Source organism: Physella acuta, unplaced genomic scaffold, assembly GCF_028476545.2.
Source record: "Physella acuta isolate Inbredline_101_S28 unplaced genomic scaffold, ASM2847654v3 ptg000636l, whole genome shotgun sequence".
Classification (NCBI taxonomy): Eukaryota; Metazoa; Mollusca; class Gastropoda; family Physidae; genus Physella; species Physella acuta.
The window spans coordinates 253,048-279,139 of record NW_026732155.1 but is presented as its reverse complement, the minus strand read 5'-3'; the positions used below and the strand labels follow the sequence as shown (position 1 = coordinate 279,139).

Genomic DNA, 26,092 nt, shown 5'->3' with positions numbered 1-26,092 from the left:
ATCCTAATACAAATATCTATAACTTTACATCCTAATAGACATATCTACAACTATACATCCTAACACAACTATTTTAAACTATACATCCCACTACAACTACCCATTAAATCTAACCATATGTTTACAAACTTTCACATCTAACTGCAGATATCTAGAATTGGTTTGAAAAAGAATGTAAAATATATAGATAAAAACATCAGAGTTAATTCCCCTCACAAATCTGGCTTTTAGCAACACGCCGGTGTTGCTAGGCAATAAACTAAACAAACCAAAGTCTGATTATTTGCTTCACAGTTGTAATATTGGCAGGGATATTGTGGTTTTTTTCCCTGGCTATCGGTGTTCTCAATGTTGTTCTATCGGCACAAATATTCGCTGTGTAAACATATTAGCATTGTAGTACGTATGTTAGCAGTGTAGTTCATGTGTTAGCAGTGTAGTACGTATGTTAGCAGTATAGTTCATATGTTAACAGTGCAGTTCAATGTAAGTGACATGAAAAAAGACACAAAACATCACATCATAGAGCTATAGAAGATGAAAACAGACACAAAACATCACATCTTAGAGCTATAGAAGATGAAAACTAAAAAGTAGAAAATAAATGATTGTCTTTAAATATATAATCATACACTACAATTTAAATAACTATAAAGAAAAGCGTGGGTCACATTATTATCTATTGGATACCTTTCCTGGTATTTAGGCAGAGACCCACCCTTTTCATTATACTTTTTAATTGTAGTGTATGATTAAATATTTAAAGACAATCATTTATTTTCTACTTTTCAGTGCATTTTTACTGAAAAGCTTGTTATTAAAACGTTTTTTCATGAATTTTTTTTCAGTACTTTATTTTTTAAAATTTCTTTCTGGTATATAAGGGAAATATTGTAATCGTGCACAAAAATCTTATACTTCTTTGTACCGTTTTCGCCTTTTTACACCTCTGTACTTCATCATATACGGAGTATAGGGGACTTCTTTTAATCAAGCAAAAACTCTAAATCCAGATTTATCAAAATTTCGGCGTTTAATGCGTTATCGAGTCGGAAACACTGAGATTTGCAATTCTGTCCGTGTGTCTTTATAGATGTATGTATGTATGTCTGAGAAAACGCTAACTTGAGTACCGTTACAGCTAATTTGATGAAATTTCATACACGATTATTATATCAAATTTGTAGTTCTTTATCAGCTTTTCAGCGATTTCCGGTAACCGGAAGTGAAATTTATTCTACTTTTGGTTTTTCAAAAGCCTATAACTTGAGTACTGTTTAAGATATAAAGACGAAAGTTCACATATACGTTAAAGATCTCTGCCTTCTTTCAAATTTTGAGTACTTTCTGTTTATCGGAAGTAGTACTTTACGCTATTTCCAATTTCTCAAAAAAACAAAAAAAAAACAAAAACAAAACGCATATGAATTTATAGAGTACTAATCATGTCTATATCCCGAGTTTCCATCCCCCCCCCCCCGTAGAGTTATATAAGAATATTCGAGAAAGTTTAGGGGAGAGCACTCCCGCTTTATTTACAATAGAGTTGCATGACTAAAAACTATTGCGCACCTTATGAACATGATAATGCGCGCATAATAGAACGGCATAGATGGATAAGACTGCTTACTAATTTGACAAAATTTTAATTAATCCAGAACAAATTAATTAAGCATCCAATTTAGTCAAATTTAATGTCGGATTGCATTGTCTCATGTCTCGATCCAGGAACCAATCTGTCTGTCAGAAGTGCTTGAAATGTAGCCCTACATTAAATGCTACTTCTACAGGCTGTGTCTAATTAAGACAATAATACAGACTGGTGCAATTAAGACAGTAATATAAGCTACGTGTAATTAAGATAATAATTCAGGCTACGTGTAATTAAGACAGTAATGTAGGCTACGTGTAATTAAGACAGAAATACAGACTGCTGTTCCGGTAAGAGAACTAACACCCACCGGAAACAAACTGTCTTTAGTTTATCGATCCCGTCTAAAGCCGATAATTGAGTTCGTATTACAAGTTTAATTAAAGTCAACTTTAAAGATGAATTCATGCCAGCTCCGACACGACACCGCTTTTTTTATCCTTTAAAAGATTATTTAGTTTAGGCTCGGGATTTTTTTTTTAAATGGAAAACAAACACTTGGATAAAAATGGTTAAAGATTCAATTAGATCTTTAAAGGGGAACGTTGGGGTTGGCTAGTGCTGATAGGCCAGTATGGGACTGGTTGGCCAACATGGGGCCATCGTAATGGTAGGCCAACATGGGGCCATCGTAATGGTAGGCCAACATGGGGCCATCGTGCTGGTAGGCCAACATGGGGCCATCTTTCTGGTAGGCCAACATGGGGCCATCGTGCTGGTAGGCCAACATGGGGCCATCGTGCTGGTAGGCCAACAAGGGGCCATCGTGCTGGTAGGCCAACATGGGGCCATCTTTCTGGTAGGCCAACATGGGGCCATCGTGCTGGTAGGCCAACAAGGGGCCATCGTGCTGGTAGGCCAACATGGTGCCATCTTTCTGGTAGACCAACATGGGGCTATCGTGCTGGTAGGCCAACACGTGGCCATCGTGCTGGTAGGCCAACATGGGGCCATCGTGCTGGTAGGCCAACATGGGGCCATCGTGCTGGTAGGCCAACAAGGGGCCATCGTGCTGGTAGGCCAACATGGGGCCATCTTTCTGGTAGGCCAACATGGGGCCATCTTTTTGGTAGGCCAACATGGGGCCATCGTGCTGGTAGGCCAACACAGGGCCATCGTGCTGGTAGGCCAACATGGGGCCATCGTGCTGGTAGGCCAACATGGGGCCATCGTGCTGGTAGGCCAACATGGGGCCATCGTGCTGGTAGGCCAACATGGGGCCATCGTGCTGGTAGGCCAACACGGGGCCATCGTGCTGGTAGGCCAACATGGGGCCATCGTGCTGGTAGGCCAACATGTGGCCATCGTGCTGGTAGGCCAACAAGGGGCCATCGTGCTGGTAGGCCAACATGGGGCCATCTTTCTGGTAGGCCAACATGGGGCCATCTTTCTGGTAGGCCAACATGGGGCCATCGTGCTGGTAGGCCAACACGGGGCCATCGTGCTGGTAGGCCAACAAGGGGCCATCGTGCTGGTAGGCCAACATGGTGCCATCTTTCTGGTAGGCCAACATGGGGCTATCGTGCTGGTAGGCCAACACGGGGCCATCGTGCTGGTAGGCCAACATGGGGCCATCGTGCTGGTAGGCCAACATGGGGCCATCGTGCTGGTAGGCCAACAAGGGGCCATCGTGCTGGTAGGCCAACATGGGGCCATCTTTCTGGTAGGCCAACATGGGGCCATCTTTCTGGTAGGCCAACATGGGGCCATCGTGCTGGTAGGCCAACATGGGGCCATCGTGCTGATAGGCCAACATGGGGCCATCGTGCTGGTAGGCCAACATGGGGCCATCGTGCTGGTAGGCCAACACGGGGCCATCGTGCTGGTAGGCCAACATGGGGCCATCGTGCTGGTAGGCCAACATGTGGCCATCGTGCTGGTAGGCCAACAAGGGGCCATCGTGCTGGTAGGCCAACATGGGGCCATCTTTCTGGTAGGCCAACATGGGGCCATCTTTCTGGTAGGCCAACATGGGGCCATCGTGCTGGTAGGCCAACACGGGGCCATCGTGCTGGTAGGCCAACATGTGGCCATCGTGCTGGTAGGCCAACATGGGGCCATCGTGCTGGTAGGCCAACATGGGGCCATCGTGCTGGTAGGCCAACATGGGGCCATCGTGCTGGTAGGCCAACATGGGGCCATCGTGCTGGTAGGCCAACATGGGGCCATCGTGCTGGTAGGCCAACATGGGGCCATCGTGCTGGTAGGCCAACACAGAGCCATCGTACTGGTAGGCCAACATGGGGTCATCGTGCTGGTAGGCCAACATGGTACTGGTAGGCCAACATGGGGTCATCGTGCTGGTAGGCCAACACGGGGCCATCGTGCTGGTAGGCCACCATGGGGCCATCGTGCTGGTAGGCCAACATGGGGCCATCGTGCTGGTAGGCCAACATGGGGCCATCGTGCTGGTAGGCCAACAAGGGGCCATCGTGCTGGTAGGCCAACATGGGGCCATCGTGCTGGTAGGCCAACATGGGGCCATCGTAATGGTAGGCCAACATGGGGCCATCGTAATGGTAGGCCAACATGGGGCCATCGTGCTGGTAGGCCAACATGGGGCCATCTTTCTGGTAGGCCAACATGGGGCCATCGTGCTGGTAGGCCAACATGGGGCCATCGTGCTGGTAGGCCAACAAGGGGCCATCGTGCTGGTAGGCCAACATGGGGCCATCGTGCTGGTAGGCCAACATGGGGCCATCGTGATGGTAGGCCAACATGGGGCCATCGTACTGGTAGGCCAACATGGGGCCATCGTACTGGTAGGCCAACATGGGGCCATCGTGCTGGTAGGCCAACATGGTACTGGTAGGCCAGCATGGTACTGGTAGGCCAACATGGGGCCATCGTGCTGGTAGGCCAACATGGGGCCATCGTGCTGGTAGGCCAACATGGTACTGGTTGGCCAACATTTTACTGGTAGGCCAACATGGGGCCATCGGACTGGTAGGCCAACATGGGGCCATCGTACTGGTAGGCCAACATGGGGCCATCGTGCTGGTAGGCCAACAGGGTACTGGTTGGCCAACATTTTACTGGTAGGCCAACATGGGGCCATCGTACTGGTAGGCCAACATGGGGCCATCGTACTGGTAGGCCAACATGGGGCCATCGTACTGGTAGGCCAACATGGGGCCATCGTACTGGTAGGCCAACATGGGGCCATCGTACTGGTAGGCCAACATGGGCCCATCGTGCTGGTAGGCCAACATGGTACTGGTAGGCCGGATCTACGATAAATTCCCGAAAGACACTTGCCGAATGACGTTTGCCCGAAGACCGATTCCTCGAATGCGACAAATGCCCGAATGGACACTTGCCCGAATGCGACAAATGCCCGAATGGACACTTGCCCGAATGCGACGAATGCCCGAAAGGACACTTGCCCGAATGGACACTTGCCCGATTGCGACAAATGCCCCAATGGACTCTTGCCCGAATGCGACAAATGCCCAAAAGCCACTTGCCCGAATGGACACTTGCCCGAATGCGACAAATGCTCGAATGGACACTTGCCCGAATGCGACAAATGCCCAAAAGCCACTTGCCCATGGGCCATTATAGTACTGATGGGCCAACATGTCTGTGTAAATATTTACTGGACTACTATAGAGGCCTCTACATAGCTATATCCTGACACACATACACACACTCGCATAACACCATAACACACTCTACTCTAAGTGAGCTAAGGGTGATGACCTTTGAACCTAACATTCTAGAAGTGGCATCGGAGGATATTCAAATCTCAAAAGTATTCAAAAGATTTCAAATGATCAGAGACGTTTGAACTCCCTCAAGCCTTGTGATAGATCTTTTATTTGTGCTGCGGTAGTTTCCGCAGTCTATTCACAAGATTGTCACGTGTTAAGGCGATAATACAGGATAAACGTGGAGGCCTATGTTGATTTGTCTGTAGCGTTCTCTTGCCGCTAGAGCATGTTGTTTGTCTGCTCACCGTGCACGTGTAGAATCTGTTACGGTTACACACAATTTAGTTATTGTTCTAGAAGAGTACTTGGGATTACTATAATGTCCTTTCTCTTCAGAGTTTCTGTCGGGCATCTCTTCGGCTCCGCCCCCTGAAGAAAGTCTACCACGCCTCGAACTAAATGGAATTTATAAAGAAAACATATACTTTTATCAGTGTCCACCCTTCGGAAATTGTTGTCCCCCCACCTCCCCGAAAATATCAAGCTCCCCCCTCCACCTCGGAGAAAAAAGTCTGGAATAAACAGTTTCTCTTAGAGATAGGTCCAGTGACATCATCGTTAATTCTACACTCCATTCTTCCTATAGTTGCGGCGTCTACGTGAATTATAAAAATATTTTTAAAATAAAGGCTTTTTATAACATCAGCTGTCAGTATGCTGCCTTAATTATGCTGTCCCAACTGTCAATATGCTGTCCCTGCTGTTATTAAGCTGTCCTAGATGATATAATTCTTGAGATAACTGCTAGCAACAGCTACCCGGCGGAAGCTAGCCTTAAAGTTTATTTAACTTTACTCGCCCTTTTAGAACTGTTCCATACACATGAACTAATTGACAGTTAAGATGGAATATGAGAAAAGTTGATAATTTTATTTATATCACATTCAGTGACGTAACAGTGTATCACATTGTCTGACGTAACAGTGTATGATATAGTATCACGTGGCATGGTGTCAGATGGAATGACGTAACAGTAAACCGTTTCACCCAGAACTGCCACGCTCAGCCCGAGTATTCGAATTGCCCACGTGATACGCCCACGTAAAATCGAATACGCCCACGCAGCTTTATTTTAAGAAAAACAAAACCGCTGTCGTTAATCGAAATTGATGTACTCGATTACACTGGGGGAGGCAGAAATGAGGGCTGGGCGCTAATCAAATAATTTTATTTGAAGAACACCCGCCTTAAGGTAGTGAGCCTTGGGCTATTTTTACTTTCTGAAGCTGGTCGAGGGTAGTGACGTGCTAAAACGTCACCGTGTTTCGTAAACACATCAAAGACGTTTACAGCATTAGAAAGAAAATTCTCGCCCCGATCGATCCATCTGGTATCGATGTAATGTTTGCCCGTGTCTAGCGTAAGAGGATAACCGTCACTTGGCGTCTCAGTTACATTTGTTGGAAGGGACGCAACCCATGTTAGCGACAGGGAAGGGACGCAACCCATGTTAGCGACAGGGAAGGGACGCAACCCATGTTAGCGACAATGAAGGGACGCAACCCATGTTAGCGACAATGAAGGGACGCAACCCATGTTAGCGACAATGAAGGGACGCAACCCATGTTAGCGACAATGAAGGGACGCAACCCATGTTAGCGACAATGAAGGGACGCAACCCATGTTAGCGGCAGGGAAGGGACGCAACCCATGTTATCGACAGGGAAGGGACGCAACCCATGTTATCGACAGGGAAGGGACGCAACCCATGTTAGCGACAGGGAAGGGACGCAACCCATGTTAGCGACAATGAAGGGACGCAACCCATGTTAGCGACAGGGAAGGGACGCAACCCATGTTATCGACAGGGAAGGGACGCAACCCATGTTAGCGGCAGGGAAGGGACGCAACCCATGTTAGCGACAGGGAAGGGACGCAACCCATGTTAGCGACAATGAAGGGACGCAACCCATGTTAGCGACAGGGAAGGGACGCAACCCATGTTAGCGACAATGAAGGGACGCAACCCATGTTAGCGGCAGGGAAGGGACGCAACCCATGTTATCGACAGGGAAGGGACGCAACCCATGTTAGCGGCAGGGAAGGGACGCAACCCATGTTAGCGACAGGGAAGGGACGCAACCCATGTTAGCGACAATGAAGGGACGCAACCCATGTTAGCGACAGGGAAGGGACGCAACCCATGTTAGCGACAATGAAGGGACGCAACCCATGTTAGCGACAATGAAGGGACGCAACCCATGTTAGCGACAATGAAGGGACGCAACCCATGTTAGCGACAATGAAGGGACGCAACCCATGTTAGCGACAATGAAGGGACGCAACCCATGTTAGCGGCAGGGAAGGGACGCAACCCATGTTATCGACAGGGAAGGGACGCAACCCATGTTATCGACAGGGAAGGGACGCAACCCATGATAGCGGCAGGGAAGGGACATAACCCATGTTATCGACAGGGAAGGGACACAACCCATGTTAGCGACAGGGAAGGGACACAAACTGTTAGCGACAGGGAAGGGACGCAACCTAAGCAACAGGGGATGTAACTTGTTTTAAGGGCAGAGTTCCGAAACTTGACTCCTCTCACAAAATCCGCCAAACTATGACGTATTGTTGCAATCGGGTTGATTTTTATCAAAAATCGGACAAAAACAGCAGTATAAAATCTGGGCTGAAATGTCATTAAATATTTCAAGTAAATCCTCAAATAATGAACCACTTACAATAATAGTTCACATAAATGAAAATAATAATGTAAAAACGGAAATAGGATCGACCTTGTCTTTAGGCTAGTCAAAAAATATAACCAGCTTTTGGAAGCACAAATCAATGTGTCATTTCGTAATTAGGCTTGGTGACGTAACATAGCCCACCAGTACATAAATCATCCATGGCTGAGGTTTGTCATCGATTTTTGGCTGGCTGCAGCTAGCAATAGCAGGGACAGCCAATTATCGGCTCACTTCATCAAGAGTTTAAACACAACGCAGCCATCACCATACAGCGCACTTCATCAAGGGTTTAAACACAACACAGTAATCATCATACAGCTCACTTCATCAAGGGTTTAAACACAACACAGCCATCACCATACAGCTCACTTCATCAAGGGTTTAAACACAACACAGCCATCACCATACAGCTCACTTCATCAAGGGTTTAAACACAACACAGTCATCATCATACAGCGCACTTCATCAAGAGTTTAAACACAACACAGCCATCACCATAAAGCTCACTTCATCAAGGGTTTAAACACAACACAACCATCATCATACAGCTCACTTCATCAAGTGTTTAAACACAACACAACCATCATCATACAGCTCACTTCATCAAGTGTTTAAACACAACGAAGCCATCCCCATACAGCGCACTTCATCAAGGTCTTAAACACAATACAGTAATCATCATAGAGCGCACTTCATCACATAGTAATCTGTAACCTTATGTCTATGTACCTGACATGAAGATGGCATTTGACATCTTGCATAAATCAAGCTAACTAGAATCTGTTTAACATTTCTCTAGATGACATTTAGTGACATCTATTCAGCTTACACGAAGCTGACATTTGACATTCATCTATTTAACATTTATCTCACTGATTTCTAAATGACATGTCTATAACCGACATCTGCTTGACATCTGCATAGCTCTCATCTATCTCTATGATATGTGTTGCCTACACATATTAATGTTACTCTAGAACAAATGAAATCTGTCGAAGTATTTCGTTTCACCACTCAAAAGTTTTAGATGAGATTTATTAGAAAAATTGGAGATTTAATTTGAAATAGAAAACAATCGCCAACAACAGGAGAAAATAGGAAACTTAACACTGGCGCTATTAGAGTTGTTGCTAAAATTAAAACTCAAAATACTTTAATCTGTTTAATTTAAACACAACAAAAAACAAAGTGTAAATTTAAAATAATTTTAAAAATAATGTTACAAAACTGTCTTTAGCAATCAATGATGACGTATCAACCAAACTGTTGACCAATATTGGAGGGATGGAGGTGGGGGGGGGGGGAGATGATGTGAGGGGGAAGAATCGTGGTGAGCAGTTATATAACTTATCAGTGGCTTCAAGTCTTCAAACTAGTTCTTCAATTCAATTTCTCAGATATATATATATATATATATATATATATATATATATATATGTATGTATATATATATATATATATATATATATATATATATATATATATATATATATATATATATATATATATATATATATATATATATATATCAGTTCGCCATACAGATTTTTACTGGGTAGACATGCCCCCCCTCTCATCTACTACCCCTCTTCTTTTTCACACTCAAGCAATACATCATTCATCCACATCATACAGTAGTGATCTTCACTCTGAAGTAATACATATAATAATGAACTTTAATATATCATTAACCCCCATCATACAATACTGATCTTCACACTCAACCAAATATTCACACGATGCAACTACAGTCTTATAAAAATGATCTTTTATTGACCAGGCATACCAGCCAATTCCTCACGCTACACTCCGCACCCCCTCACCCCCACCCCCTCACCCCCACCCCTCACCCTCACCCCCACCCCTTCCCAATACACACAATAAATTGCAACCGACTCCCGCAGTACAATGTAAAGCCTGTACTTTCAATTCCCAGTACAACAAATTGAAACAGTTCAAACAGTTATAAATTCTTTCATGAAGAATACCAATGAGCACCCCCCCCCACCAATAGTTCCTTTACTAGATAAAAAAAAACCTCTACAGACGCGTGCCTGCAATTCCCGCCTGTATCGTGGTAACATTCAAGTCTGACCTTCCAAAGTTTTTGTTCTGACACAAACTAACAGCGAATAGAACACGAGCTTTGTAACGGATCATAGTTTAACACCAGCTTTGTAACGATTTATATTTTAACACCAGCTTTGTAACGATTTATATTTTAACACCAGCTATGTAACGATTTATATTTTAACACCAGCTATGTAACGATTTATATTTTAACACCAGCTATATAACGGTTTATATTTTAACACCAGCTATATGACGGTTCATATTTTAACACCAGCTATATAACGGTTCAAATTTTAACACCAGCTATGTAACGATTTATATTTTAACACCAGCTATACAACGATTTATATTTTAACACCAGCTATATAACGGTTCATATTTTAACACCAGCTATGTAACGGTTCAAATTTTAACACCAGCTATATAACGGTTCATATTTTAACACCAGCTATGTAACGATTTATATTTTAACACCAGCCATGTAACGGATCATATTTTAACACCAGCCATGTAACGGTTCATATTTTAACACCAGCTATATAACGGTTCATATTTTAACACCAGCTATATGACGGATCATATTTTAACATGTGCTATAACTGAGCGGCTGTGTCACCTAATGACTGACCCCAGCAAGAGAGCCTACGGTCGGCGATTTGAATACTAATGTAAACAAATGGTGGGAGGTGGTTTAGCAACATTAGCAGGGAAAATGATTGAGGTTGCAGGGATACAGGGCCTACTTTTATTTGCATGAACACAAGTGAGTCCAAATATTATTAGGACACGATCAAAACTTGGTCAATATGTTCTGATACCCGTTCTAGATAACAAATTCTTTATCTACGTCCGAACACTAATCGAGGAATGTTAAGCTTACGCCAGAGACATAAACCCAATAATCTGCAACTTGCTCAATAGATCGAACCGCAACTAGCTTCATAGATCTAACCACAATTTGCTCCATAAATGAACCACAACTTGCTCCATAGATCGAACCACAACTTGCTCCATAGATCGAACCACAACTAGCTCCATAGATCGAACCACAACTTGCTCCATAGATCGAACAACTACTTGCTCTATAGACCGAACAACTACTTGCTCCATAGACCGGACTACAACTAGTTCCATAGATCGAACCACAACTAGCTCCATAGATCGAACCACAACTAGATCCATAGATCGAACCACAACTTGCTCCATAGATCGAACCACAACTTGCTCCACAGATCGAACCATAGACTTAAGAGACCCCCTAACCGTCGACCAAGACAAGGTTCGAAGAACAGATTTGTATGACGTATACGTAAGACAAAGTTTGAAGTACTCTGTGATTAACATTAGCATATTCAAAGTTTGAAGAACCCCGTCATAAAAGTTAGCATATTTAAATTTTGAAGTTCCCTGTGATGAAAGTTTGAGATGGATTAAAATATTGTCAAAACAAACAATCAGGTGATAGCTGGACCCAACACCCCCGTTTAGAAAAGCTCATTAGTTATATAACAAAGGTAACACAAACACATGCGTTCAAGACATAAAGTAAAAAAGTTGTCGAACCCATACCAATAGAAATGTTGAATCGATAGGAAAATCTCGGGACCAATGAGCTGATGTTTGTCTGGTTGGGAGACGATAAGGACGGGTTTAAGGCGATTTTATCCTGATAATAAAATTATCGAATGGCCGACATTTTCTTCCTTGTAAAGGCGAAAGACTTTCTGGTTTTGGGTCGGTCCATATTTGCTGAAGGTCTTTTTTCTGTTTGCAGATTTAAGGTTTAATATCTCAGAACGGAAGTAGTTGAAGAACAAACGTCAATATAGCTCAATGTAGCTCAACTACTGGGGCCTGCGTTGTTGTATCATAGGCCACTCTAACCTCTTTTTAAGGCCCCCACTAAATTTTTATCACTAGTCCCACTATTCTACAGGGCCGTGTCGTCATAGGACCCCATCTCTAGGGCTCTACTTGACCCTAGGCCCCATTTACCATCTCTAGGGCCCTATTTGACACCAGGCCCCATTTACCATCTCTAGGGCCCTATTTGACACCAGGCCCCATTTACCATCTCTAGGGCCCTATTTGACACCAGGCCCCATTTACCATCTCTAGGGCCCTATTTGACCTAAAGCCCCATTTACCATCTCTAGGGCCCTATTTGACACCAGGCCCCATTTACCATCTCTAGGGCCCTATTTGACACCAGGCCCCATTTACCATCTTTAGGGCCCTATTTGACACCAGGCCCCATTTACCATCTCTAGAGCCCTATTTGACCCCAGGCCCCATTTACCATCTCTAGGGCCCTATTTGACCTAAAGCCCCATTTACCATCTCTAGGGCCCTATTTGACACCAGGCCCTTTTTACCATCTCTAGGGCCCTATTTGACACCAGGCCCCATTTACCATCTCTAGGGCCCTATTTGACCTAAAGCCCCATTTACCATCTCTAGAGCCCTATTTGACACCAGGCCCCATTTACCATCTCTAGGACCCTATTTGACCTAAAGCCCCATTTACCATCTCTAGGGCCCTATTTGACACCAGGCCCTTTTTACCATCTCTAGGGCCCTATTTGACACCAGGCCCTATTTACCATCTCTAGGACCCTATTTAAACAAAGGCCCCATTTACCATCTCTAGGGCCCTATTTGACACCAGGCCCCATTTACCATCTCTAGGACCCTATTTAAACAAAGGCCCCATTTACCATCTCTAGGACCCTATTTGACACCAGGCCCTATTTACCATCTCTAGGGCCCTATTTGACCTAAAGCCCCATTTACCATCTCTAGGACCCTATTTAAACAAAGGCCCCATTTACCATCTCTAGGGCCCTATTTGACACCAGGCCTTATTTACCATCTCTAGGGCCCTATTCGACCTAAAGCCCCATTTACCATCTCTAGGGCCCTATTTGACCTAAACCCCATTTACCATCTCTAGGGCCCTATTTACCATCTCTAGGGCCCTATTTAAACACAGGCCCCATTTACCATCTCTAGAGCCCTATTTAAACACAGGCCCCATTTACCATCTCTAGGGCCCTATTTGACACCAGGCCCCATTTACCATCTCTAGAGCCCTATTTAAACACAGGCCCCATTTACCATCTCTAGAGCCCTATTTAAACACAGGCCCCATTTACCATCTCTAGGGCCCTATTTGACACCAGGCCCCATTTACCATCTCTAGAGCCCTATTTGACACCAGGCCCCATTTACCATCTCTAGGGCCCTATTTGACACCAGGCCCCATTTACCATCTCTAGGGCCCTATTTGACACCAGGCCCCATTTACCATCTCTAGGGCCCTATTTGACCTAAAGCCCCATTTACCATCTCTAGGACCCTATTTGACACCAGGCCCCATTTACCATCTCTAGGGCCCTATTTGACCTAAAGCCCCATTTACCATCTCTAGGGCCCTATTTGACCTAAAGCCCCATTTACCATCTCTAGGACCCTATTTGACACCAGGCCCCATTTACCATCTCTAGAGCCCTATTTGACACCAGGCCCCATTTACCATCTCTAGGGCCCTATTTGACACCAGGCCCCATTTACCATCTCTAGGGCCCTATTTGACACCAGGCCCCATTTACCATCTCTAGGGCCCTATTTGACCTAAAGCCCCATTTACCATCTCTAGGACCCTATTTGACACCAGGCCCCATTTACCATCTCTAGAGCCCTATTTGACACCAGGCCCTATTTACCATCTCTAGGACCCTATTTAAACAAAGGCCCCATTTACCATCTCTAGGGCCCTATTTGACACCAGGCCCTATTTACCATCTCTAGGGCCCTATTCGACCTAAAGCCCCATTTACCATCTCTAGGACCCTATTTAAACAAAGGCCCCATTTACCATCTCTAGGGCCCTATTTGACACCAGGCCGCATGTACCATCTCTAGAGCCCTATTGAACCCCAGGCCCCAATAACGCCCATCACCGCTGAGGTACGCCTCAATAGGATGGCAGATTGTACCGGAACCTTGCACACACTTGGGGCAGACAACTCGGAAAGATTTGCTTGTGGTAAACAGCGACTTGCCAGTTGGAAAAACGTGAGCCAATTGAGAACGTCATTAGTTCCGACTGTCTTTAGACCGGAAATACACGCGGAGATAACCGATCTTTGTTGAAATTGTGCGTGAAAGCAGAGAGCTGATTGTGTGAAACGTCATTCAACCGTTTGATGTGAGGGAGGCTAAATGAATGTGTATTCAGCAGCTCTGTGTTTGAAGAGATGTGAAATACCAGCCACTATGTCCAATGTTTGAACAGATGTGAAATACCAGCCACTATGTCCTATGTCCTATGTATGAACAGAGGTGTGGCCATGTGAAATACTAGACATTTTGTAGATCACGTGACAAGAAAGGCTCAACTAATTTGTCTAATTTTTAAAGATCTGTTGACTTGAAAGTTTGCATTCAATAGAGGTTTAAACACAAACATTCAATTAAATCAAGTTTGATCTTCAAATTCATTCTAAACAAAGCCACGTTATCGGAAAATATAAAAAAAAAAACATGAGAATATCAACATTTTGTTAGTACTGTAAAAATATGATTTGTTGGATAATGACTTTCAAATTTATTGTTGCAAAATATTATTTGATTACACGGGATATCTATGCCCCCCCCCCCAACTAAAACATGCCATATTAAAATCTTTTTTTGTGCTCAGCCCAAAATTGTGTCTTCTCCCCATACTTAAATTTGCTAATTGTACAAATATATGCATTAAAATAGTGGAGGTGATAAAAATGTAGAAGTCTTACAGTCACTGAATGATAAAATATTTTGAATATTGGCAACCACCTACACTAAATATGTAAATTTAATGCTATTTACATGACTCTTATGCAAATTTATGCAAATAATATTGATACAGTTTAAAAAAAATTGTTTTTAGTACTCAGCAAGTTTATAACTAATATTTTTCTTAGGGCACATTTTATATAGGTTAGTCGGTCAGTCTATCTGTAGCTCGGTCAGTTGGTCACTCAATCTGTAGCTCGGTCAGTTGGTCAGTCTATCTGTAGCTCAGTCAGTCTATCTGTAGCTCGGTCAGTTGGTCAGTCTATCTGTAGCTCGGTCAGTCTATCTGTAGCTCGGTCAGTCGGTCAGTCTATCTGTAGCTCGGTCAGTCTATCTGTAGCTCGGTCAGTTGGTCAGTCTATCTGTAGCTCGGTCAGTCGGTCAGTCTATCTGTAGCTCGGTCAGTCTATCTGTAGCTCGGTCAGTTGGTCAGTCTATCTGTAGCTCGGTCAGTCTATCTGTAGCTCGGTCAGTCTATCTGTAGCTCGGTCAGTTGGTCAGTCTATCTGTAGCTCGGTCAGTTGGTCAGTCTATCTGTTGCTCGGTCAGTCTATCTGTAGCTCGGTCAGTCTATCTGTAGCTCGGTCAGTTGGTCAGTCTATCTGTAGCTCGGTCAGTCTATCTGTAGCTCGGTCAGTTGGTCAGTCTATCTGTAGCTCGGTCAGTCTATCTGTAGCTCGGTCAGTTGGTCAGTCTATCTGTAGCTCGGTCAGTTGGTCAGTCTATCTGTAGCTCGGTCAGTTGGTCACTCAATCTGTAGCTCGGTCAGTTGGTCAGTCTATCTGTAGCTCGGTCAGTTGGTCAGTCTATCTGTAGCTCGGTCAGTTGGTCAGTCTATCTGTAGCTCGGTCAGTTGGTCAATGTTCAAATCCTCAGACTCACAAGTGATCCATTTCTAACGAGCTATGATGAATAAACTCTGCAGAAATGTGCATCTCTGACTAGAATAGGATGCCTAGCTTTTACTCTAATTAGGTATTGAATTGGTCATTGGAGCTTAAAATAAAGATAAACAAAGGGGGAAATAACAAGATCGTAATTAGATCAATCATGAGCGCGGATTTTTTGATGTGATATCCCATGTGATATGTGATATTCCATGTGGTATGTGATATTCCATGTGATATGTGATATTCTATGTCATATGTGATACTCCATGTGATATGTGATATTCCATGTGGTATGTGATACTCCATGTGATATGTGATATTCCATGTGATATGTGATATTCCATGTGATATGTGATATTCTATGTGATATGTGATGTTCCATGTGATATGTGATATTCCATGTGATATGTGATATTCCATGTGATATGTGATATTCCATGTCGTGTTAACATTACATTCACTTTTTGTTTTCTCCTCCTGACAGATTCACCATGAACACAACAGTTCTGTCCCTTTTCTTCTGTGCTGTTTTAGGACTAACAGCGGCCTACTACATGGGAGGTAAGTCACTCTCATAATCTTACTAGATACACGGCTACATGGGAGGTAAGTTAGACAACTACCATCTAGGTTCTAAATCAACACAAGAGTTATGTCCAAAACAGAATACATAGATCCCACCCAGTGTTTCTTCCAGACTTTTTTCTCCGGGGGGCACTTGATATTTTCAGGGGGGGGGCGGTCTACATTTTCCGGGGGGGGGCGGACACTAGTAAAAGAATATTTTGACTATATAAATTCCATCTCGTTTCGGAGTGGGGTGGGGGCTCTGCCCGCCCCTGAAGAGATGCCTGGAAGAGACTCTGATCCCACCTAGTAAACTATTGACCATTTTATTAATGACCATTACTGAGATGTAAACATTCAAATTTTCCATTTACCAAGCATCTAATTAGAAATGTACAATACAAATGTCTGTTTTAATTAATCGGGCAGGTAAGTATCATGTTATTTGATACAATTTTACATTTTGTGTTGCAATCACTAACGTGTGTCAAATGAAAACAGTGTTGACGTTCATTAAAAACAACATAGTCACTACATGCATTGGTTAGAATATCTAAAACTACGTACAAGAAAAGATGTGAATTCAAATCACTGAGACAGTGGTTCATGACTTCATGAGAGAATCATATTCTCGATGACGAATGAATTAGACGCTGGTGTTTCTGCAAATTAACTTAAATAGTGGTACCCGCACATAGTGGTACCCGCACATAGTGGTACCCGCACATAGTGGTACCCGCACATAGTCGTATCCACACATAGTGGTTCCCGCACATAGTGGTACCCGCACATAGTGGTACCCGCACATAGTGGTACTCGCACATAGTGGTACTCGCACATAGTGGTACCCACACATAGAGGTACCCGCACATAGTCGTACCCGCACATAGTCGTACCCACACATAGTGGTACCCGCACATAGTGGTACCCGCACATAGTGGTACCCGCACATAGTGGTACCCGCACATGGTGGTACTCGCACATAGTGGTACCCACACATAGAGGTACCCGCACATAGTCGTACCCGCACATAGTCGTACCCGCACATAGTGGTACCCGCACATATATTCAGCCAACATGTTCATAATACATTTCTGACACGAACTGTTTTAAATAACAACCCTCCCCTCCCCGGAAGTGATCGCCGGATTAGGAAACAATTTAAAAACTAAATCACGAACTCATATCAATCCCGGCAGAAATGAAACAAAAAATATTAGCCGATCCATCTGATGACGAAATCCCTGATCATTTTCTCCGATAATTCTGGGATCTCCATCACACACAACAGACCTCAATACATGTCAATTTTCCCAAAGGTATCGATAAATGGTGCTGTACATTTTCACATGGGAGTATCCTTACACACTTTATCCAAAGCACGTTAAGCTACTGAAAGAAAATAGTGGTTTTTGTAGCTTTCGTATAGTAGATATGGTGTGGTAGATGTGGTGTGGTAAATGTGGTGTGGTAGATGTGGTGTGGTAAATGTGGTGTGGTAGATGTGGTGTGGTAATTGTGGTGTGGTAGATGCGGTGTGGTAAATGTGGTGTGGTAGATGTGGTGTGGTAAATGTGGTGTGGTAGATGTAGTGTGGTAGATGTGGTATGGTAGATGTGGTGTGGTAGATGTGGTATGGTAGATATGGTGTGGTAGAGATGGTGTGGTAGATGTGGTATGGTAGATGTGGTATGGTAGATGTGGTATGGTAGATGTGGTATGGTAGATGTGGTATGGTAGATGTGGTGTGGTAGATATGGTGTGGTAGATATGGTGTGGTAGATGTGGTGTGGTAGATGTGGTATGGTAGATGTGGTGTGGTAGATATGGTGTGGTAGATGTAGTATGGTAGATGTGGTGTGGTAGATATGGTGTGGTAGATGTAGTATGGTAGATGTGGTGTGGTAGATATGGTGTGGTAGATGTAGTATGGTAGATGTGGTGTGGTAGATATGGTGTGGTAGATGTAGTATGGTAGATGTGGTGTGGTAGATATGGTGTGGTAGATGTAGTATGGTAGATGTGGCGTGGTAGATGTGGTGTGGTAGACGTGCTTTGATAGAAAATCATGTCTCCCTAAAGAACGTATTTTGACATAAGTATTCAATTATACGATGAAATAGGGATTGCCCTAAATTTCATTTTATGCAACAGTCACACATTTTCTTGCATTGTTATCTTTGAAAAAAATGTCGTTAATTGCAGGTAATACTGTGTCATTACAGCTACAATAATTGCATTAATATTTCTGCCATCGCATCATTTCAAAAAGTTAATGCAGAAACTCTATGGTTTTAGCCACTGTGTATCACGTCGTAACTGTGAAAACTTCCTGTTTTAATTCCTCTAGATCAGAGGTTCTTTTATTTTTTTCTGGAGGCCGACCTTCCGCAACTTCATTTAGGCATGCACCGAAACCTTAATAGGAAAAAAAATATCATTTTGTTTCAGATAAAAATATTGGTTTATATTTTTATTGGTGCACAAAATGGACCGTTTATCAACGCCATTGTGTTCAAAGAACAAAAACATTAAAATATGGGTTTAACACAAAATGAAAAACATAATAGTGAATGTTGACTGCCAATCAGCTGTTGCTTTTCATACACACGTGACGTCACGTTGAATTTAGCGAGCGTTATGTTCTTGTATCTTCCTCCTCCTTGCAGCTTAAGGAAGTGTTCTCAGAGTTTTTCCGATGCTAGACTAGAATTGCTCAACTTGGCATTACAAATCATGCAGTTATGACGCTTACTCGCATCATGTTCTATTATACTTGCGAATCTTTTTCTTTTTTTTTGCTCGACAAAGTTTGCACGAAAGGATAAAAATATTAAGAAAGAAATCACCCGACGCACCATCACGATAGTCCCAAGTCGACTACTGGACCACATTCTAGCAATCAACGCGCGCCTGTATAGGTGGCGTTGACACGATTCGTGACGTATGTGGATATGTGTTTCGTGGCACTTTAATACCTCATCACGCTGTCGTATTTGAACTGTCATCGTCCGCCGCCGCTAGTTCTATTGTCCGCACTTACAAAATCTCATATCATATCAGACGGCTGTGTGTGTCTTGACCTACGCCAAATCCCAGAGACTGACTCACCGAACCCTGGGGCTCAATCGAACCCAGGTTAAGAACCACTGTCTTAGATCTTTTCAAGTTTAGAGACAAACTAATTGAATAATTTGGAACTGTCGTTAAAACTACACGTTAAGATATAATGACAGGAGGTCAAGCAACTTTGGCTGAACTCTAGTATCGCTAATTAGCTCACGTTAGGGGTTAGAGCATTGGGGGTCTGAGTGTTAGGGGTCGGAACATTGGGGGTCTGAATGTTAGGGGTCGGAACATTGGAGGTCTGAGTGTTAGGGGTCGGAACATTGGAGGTCTGAGTGTTAGGGGTCGGAACATTGGGGGTCTGAATGTTAGGGGTCGGAACATTGGAGGTCTGAGTGTTAGGGGTCGGAACATTGGGGGTCTGAATGTTATGGGTCCGAAAGATATATATATATATATATATATATATATATATATATATATATATATATATATATATATATATATATATATATATATATATATATATATATATATATATATATATATATTAGGGCCGTATTATCCATACTATGATCGCTTATTTGTTTGTAGCCTGTTTATTAACTTCGGGCCCTAAACTTACGATAATCAATTAGCGTAGGAAATCGATGAATATTTAGAGTATCGAATGAAAGAATCAAGAGCCTCGGCGTGATATTTCCGCAGCGATCACTCAAGCCAGTGTTTGACCACCGTCCTACGTGCCGGCCTGAATATCCCCGTGTGAGCCCCTCCCACCTCACGGCGTGCCGGTAAATAGCCTGTCGATGGCGTCTTGCTGTGCATTAATAATTCACCCACCTTGCCAGGATTTTCTCGTGCCTGGCCTGTGGCTGACTCGAATGAAATAGAGATGGATGTCAGCGTTCGGATGTCGCTTAGATTTCATCCCCGACATTTTTTAACTTTAATTTTTAATACATTGCCACGTTGTTTTTTCTCTCTCTTTCTCAACTGTGAAGGCGTTTTGTGATTTTTTTTTGTGCTGTGTAAATTAAAATTTAATTTTTATGGGCATGATCATGTTGGGAATTTCTTAAAAAACAATAGCTATTACATTTTCTTTCATTAGTGGACAGATGAAAACAATGAGTTTGTTGTCGTACATCAGAGATAGATTTGGTTTTAGATGAAAGTATAGATTTGGTTTTAGATGAAAGTATAGATTTGGTTTTAGATGAAAGTATAGAATTGGTTTTACACGAAAGTATAGATTTGGTTTTAGATGAAAGTATAGATTTGGTTTTAGATGAAAGTATAGATTTGGTTTTAGATGAAAGTATAGATTTGGTTTTAGATGAAAGTATAGATTTGGTTTTAGATGAAAGTATAGAATTGGTTTTACACGAAAGTATAGATTTGGTTTTAGATGAAAGTATAGATTTGGTTTTAGATGAAAGTATAGATTTGGTTTTAGATGAAAGTATAGATTTGGTTTTAGATGAAAGTATAGATTTGGTTTTAGATGAAAGTATAGATTTGATTACAAGTAACGGGAGAGGGGGCGGGGGCGGAGTGGCCTAGCGGTAGAGAACTAGACTGCTAATCCACCCAGCTCTGATGGGTACCTAACTCATGTTAGGGAAAGCAAAGGCGGCTGGGCATAGTGCTGACCACAGTATCTCTTCATATGCCGAGGTTACAGAAACAGGTGAACTCTACTTCACCTTCCCCATAGACCGTCAGGTTTGGATGGGGAACTTTACTTTTTTTAAAAGGGGGGGGGGGGGGTAGAAGGTTTCCAGACAAACAGAAGCTGTTGTGTGCTTCCATTAGCATGTATAGCAAGACGCCCTGACAGCTTTCAATGAGCCCCATAGAAACATATTTGTTTCTTTACTAGACCGGCTCTAGAAAATAGACGGACTAAAATAAGTTTTTTGTTAACACGCCATCAACAGTTGGTTGACCACGTGGGCGTCATACACTAGACTCACAAGTCTAAAACACTTCCTCTTTAAACACGTGTAATGTCGCAACAATAAGTAGTCTACATTGAAATAACGACAGCCATAATTACAACACTGAAACAGCTACAGCCATAATTACAACACTGAAACAGCTACAGCCATAATTACAACACTGAAACAGCTACAGCCATAATTACAACACTGAAACAGCTACAGCCATAATTACAATATTGAAAGAGTTACAGCCATAATTACAACACTGAAACAGCTACAGCCATAATTACAATATTGAAAGAGTTATAGCCATAATTACAACATTGAAACATCTCTACCAATGCCCCTGAAGCAAAGTGTCTTGAGCTGGTGAAAGCTGATACAAATACTTTCAGTTTTAATCACACATTTTCTCATTAGCTTCTCTAACATATCGTTAAATGTCAAAACATTATAATCACACAAATAAATTATGAGTAAATAATTCTAAATGTGAAACCGGAAACCAAATCTGATTGTTGCCATGGTAACCGAGAAATTTGAAGCTAATTGCCACATACGTCACGCGAGTCGTCTCATTTGGCGACAGGGAATGAAATAAATCATTTTTGTAGACACCAGGGAATGCAATAATCAATTTTTGTAGGCACTTGAAAAGGTAACTTTTGTAAAAACAAATTCTAGGCATTTAAGACTGTAGTTTTTTATAGTATTAGTGAAAGTCCGTAATTTTTGTAAACAAACTTGATATTGTAATCAAACTTGTTTGTGCCTTAATGACAAGTTTTGTGTGTAAATGTGTTTTCAAACGTTTTCAAAGTATACAAGTGTGTTCGGTCCTGAAATTCCTTTTCTTCATTTGCTTGTCCCAAATATTCCTGCACGGTGTCTGGTCCCAATATTTCTGCACTATTCCTGATCCATATTATATTCCTTGCCTGTTCAAAAAGATAAAAGCTCAAATCTTGCGACACATTTGTTCCTCTGATGAAAGTGAATTTTAACAAAATGTTACATGTAAAATGATGCAGCATCTTTTTAATATTTTTTTTTATGAGCAAGAAAAAATGAAATGACAAAAGTCTGTGTCAGACTATCATGTTTGTTTTTAAATAAATAGATCGTTGTTATGACAACATGTTTCGTCATTAGATTCAACTTTATTTTCATTGTAAATGTCACTGATGGGGATTAAGTTTTGTAACATTTCAAGCTCGTAATTAAGATGGTGTCTGTGGTGGTGTTTATGTAGTGGTGGTGTTTAGGTAGTGGTGGTGTTTATGTAGTGGTGGTGTTTATGTAGTGGTGGTGTTTGTGTAGTGGTGGTGTTTATGTAGTGGTGGTGTTTATGTAGTGGTGGTGTTTATGTACTTAGATATTAGTGATGGGATATTCGTCATCCACGCCCCCGTGGATCCCTGATGGAGCAAAGGGACGCAACCACAGCTCTCTATCGTACCCTTTTCTGGGTGGTTCTTCCAAATCGGACCCTGGACACTCCGCCTGCTTCTGCGTCATTGACAGCTGTCCTTTTCCAAGTGTGTTTTGTCCTACCTGCTTTACTTGGGGGCTCGAACCCCACTCCACTCCGGTGATGGTTGTTGATTTACTCACTATGTTGCTGGTAATAATACAGGCTCGTTAGAAAAGAAATAGTCTACCAGAAAAACAAATGTTATAATCACATTTCTTGTCATAAAATCTCACAAAGTCTCCTCTGTGTTTAGACATCCGCTGTTAAAACTTAAAAAAATGATTTCATACAATACAAATGTATCATATCCCGCACTGATAACTAACAAATCACTTGATAGTCCCCTAACTCTGACTCACCTTTTTTATAAGTCATCTTTAATCACTTGGGTTTGTACAAGTCATTTAAAATAAACAGAAAACCATTTATCTGAAACCTAAGTAGTGGAACAAACCAAAGGGGAATAAGTCAAAAGTTTCCAACAAAACCAGTTATTACTCCGGCGAATGGTTCAGATATATTGATACCAAGTTGAGAACAAAACAACGAAATATAGGCCACGTCTAGTGAGTGATGAGACTGTAAGAAAATGTTTGTGTTGAACATGAATCATTGGATCTCCATGATACACAGCAACCAGCTAACGACACACCAGCCATTAGATTAGCTCCACATTTATCTTTACAACATTTACATCACAATCAGCAAGCCCGTCTCACCATCCTCAGACTAATTTCGTTGTGGGAATAGATTTGTTTTTAAAGGAAATTAATAAACAAGAAATAGGATGCAACCTTAATTGACGTCGTTATTTTTCTTAACAAGGCAAGCAGAAGATTTCCCAGGGAGCGAGTTAAAGTTGACGTCGTAAGGGATCAGCATGTTCTTTCTGTTTTTTTAGGGGACTGACTGGTTCCTCGTGTGTTCCTGGTATAAGGGGTAGGATCGTTCAGGGAACTGACTGGTTCCTCGTGTGTTCCTGGTATAAGGGGTGGGATCGTTCAGGGAACTGGCTGGTTCCTCGTGTGTTCCTGGTATAAGAGGTAGGATCGTTCAGGGAACTGACTGGTTCCTCGTGTGTTCCTGGTATAAGAGGTAGGATCGTTCAGGGAACTGACTGGTTCCTCGTGTGTTCCTGGTATAAGAGGGTGGGATCGTTCAGGGAACTGACTGGTTCCTCGTGTGTTCCTGGTATAAGGGGTGGGATCGTTCAGGGGGACTCTGGCTCCTCGTGTATTCCTGGTATAAGGGGTGGGATCGTTCAGGGAACTGACTGGTTCCTCGTGTGTTCCTGGTATAAGGGGGTGGGATCGTTCAGGGGAACTGGTTCCTCGTGTGTTCCTGGTATAAGGGGTGGGATCGTTCAGGGAACTGACTGGTTCCTCGTGTGTTCCTGGTATAAGGGGTGGGATCGTTCAGGGGAACTGGTTCCTCGTGTGTCAGGATCTTGATGTAGTAGACATTGCAATGCAGGAAATGAACAACTTAGAAAAAACTATCAAGCAGGGGAAACAACTTTTACTAGAGAAGATAAAGGGAAATAACTCCGTGAATTATCTGTCTTGATCTGAGCAAGTTGGGTACACCGGCAACACGTTGATCCTATACTATTACAAGTACATGGTTAGTGAAATTTAGCAGGGCCTTAATGACGGATGGGCTACACGGGTCTCGGTTATATTGGCTACACGGGTCTCGGTTATATTGGCTACACGGGTCTCGGTTATATTGGCTACACGGGTCTCGGTTATATTGGCTACTCGGGTCTCGGTTATATTGGCTACACGGGTCTCGGTTATATTGGCTACACGGGTCTCGGCGTTATATTGGCTACACGGGTCTCGGTTATATTGGCTACACGGGTCTCGGTTATATTGGCTACACGGGTCTCGGTTATATTGGCTACACGGGTCTCGGTTATATTGGCTACACGGGTCTCGGTTATATTGGCTACACGGGTCTCGGTTATATTGGCTACACGGGTCTCGGTTATATTGGCTACACGGGTCTCGGTGTTATATTAGCTACAGTCATCCTAATGGGTCAGGATTTTAGTTAGCTACATGGGTCATAAATATAATCTAAATGGGTCAGCTATACACGTCTAGGTGGTTTTGATATGGAGCAAGAGACAGAGATCTCTGTATTTGAAATGAACTTATTGTTATTCCACAAGCTCCCAATATTTTCCCTAACACTATATACTTTAATTTAATTCATTGCACCATTGTAAAGCAAACGATCAGCCTCTAGGAGACATATATCAAAGAAACACGAATGATTTCATAAACGCCGGTCCGGCATACATCTCCCATCCAGCAGAATGAATTTGTCTGATGACACAAAAATTTGCGCGTCCAGCATAAGAATTCAAGTTAGCCAGGTCAAGGTCAAACTGACCTGCAGTTTACAAACTGGAATCAATAAAGATATGTTCGGTGGTAGGGCACAGGCATGGACGAGGTAACACGAGTAAGGAATTTGTGAGCAAATTTACACGTTAGTTATTTGTTAGATATTTGTAGTCACATAATTAGATATTTGTTAGATATTTGGTTAGATATTTGTAGTCACAGAATCATCAGATATTTGTTAGATATTTGGTTAGATATTTGTAGTCACAGAATCCGATATTTGTTAGCTATTTGTAGCTACAAGAGGCAACACAAATCAAGTGGATCCCAGCAGAAACTTTGTTATTCGACCGTTACCTGCTTCCTTTCCTTTCTGTACATACCAACATAGAGATTGTATTATTAAACATAGCAACATAGAGACTGTATTATTAAACATACCAACATAGAGACTGTATTATTGAACATTTCAACATAAAAGGGGGGGGGGGGGCGGACACTGGTAAAGGTATACATTTGGGGGGGGGGATGTATTACTGAACATTCCAGAATGACTTCATTTTAAAAAATTTCTTATCTACAAAACACTATTGCAACAAAAACATACCTAACACAGCGCGCTCTATATTTCACAGGTCTTTTCGCATATTTATTCTAATATTTCTGCTTAATATTGCTCCGCTCCCCCCCCCCCCACCCACACAAAAAATGAAATTATCTATTTATCTATCGCTATCTATCATCTAGCGTCTTTTGTGCTCATTCCTCACGTTTCTATAATGTTGCGCTTAATAAGCAGCGTACTCACACTCTTTCTTATATATATATA

At 42.6% G+C, this 26,092-nt stretch overlaps 1 protein-coding gene across 6 annotated transcripts in view; it reads left to right on the top strand.

Annotated features, from left to right (window-relative positions):
- Nucleotides 1–26,092, top strand: part of LOC131948295 (U8-agatoxin-Ao1a) — a 119,585-nt gene that overhangs the window by 20,168 nt on the left and 73,325 nt on the right. For all 6 annotated transcript variants that reach the window (XM_059309852.1, XM_059309851.1, XM_059309853.1 and 3 more), the window contains exon 3: nucleotides 16,341–16,417. In XM_059309852.1, the coding sequence (XP_059165835.1) occupies nucleotides 16,348–16,417 (70 nt within the window). In that variant the 5' untranslated portion in view covers nucleotides 16,341–16,347. The remainder of the gene's footprint in view (nucleotides 1–16,340; nucleotides 16,418–26,092) is intronic.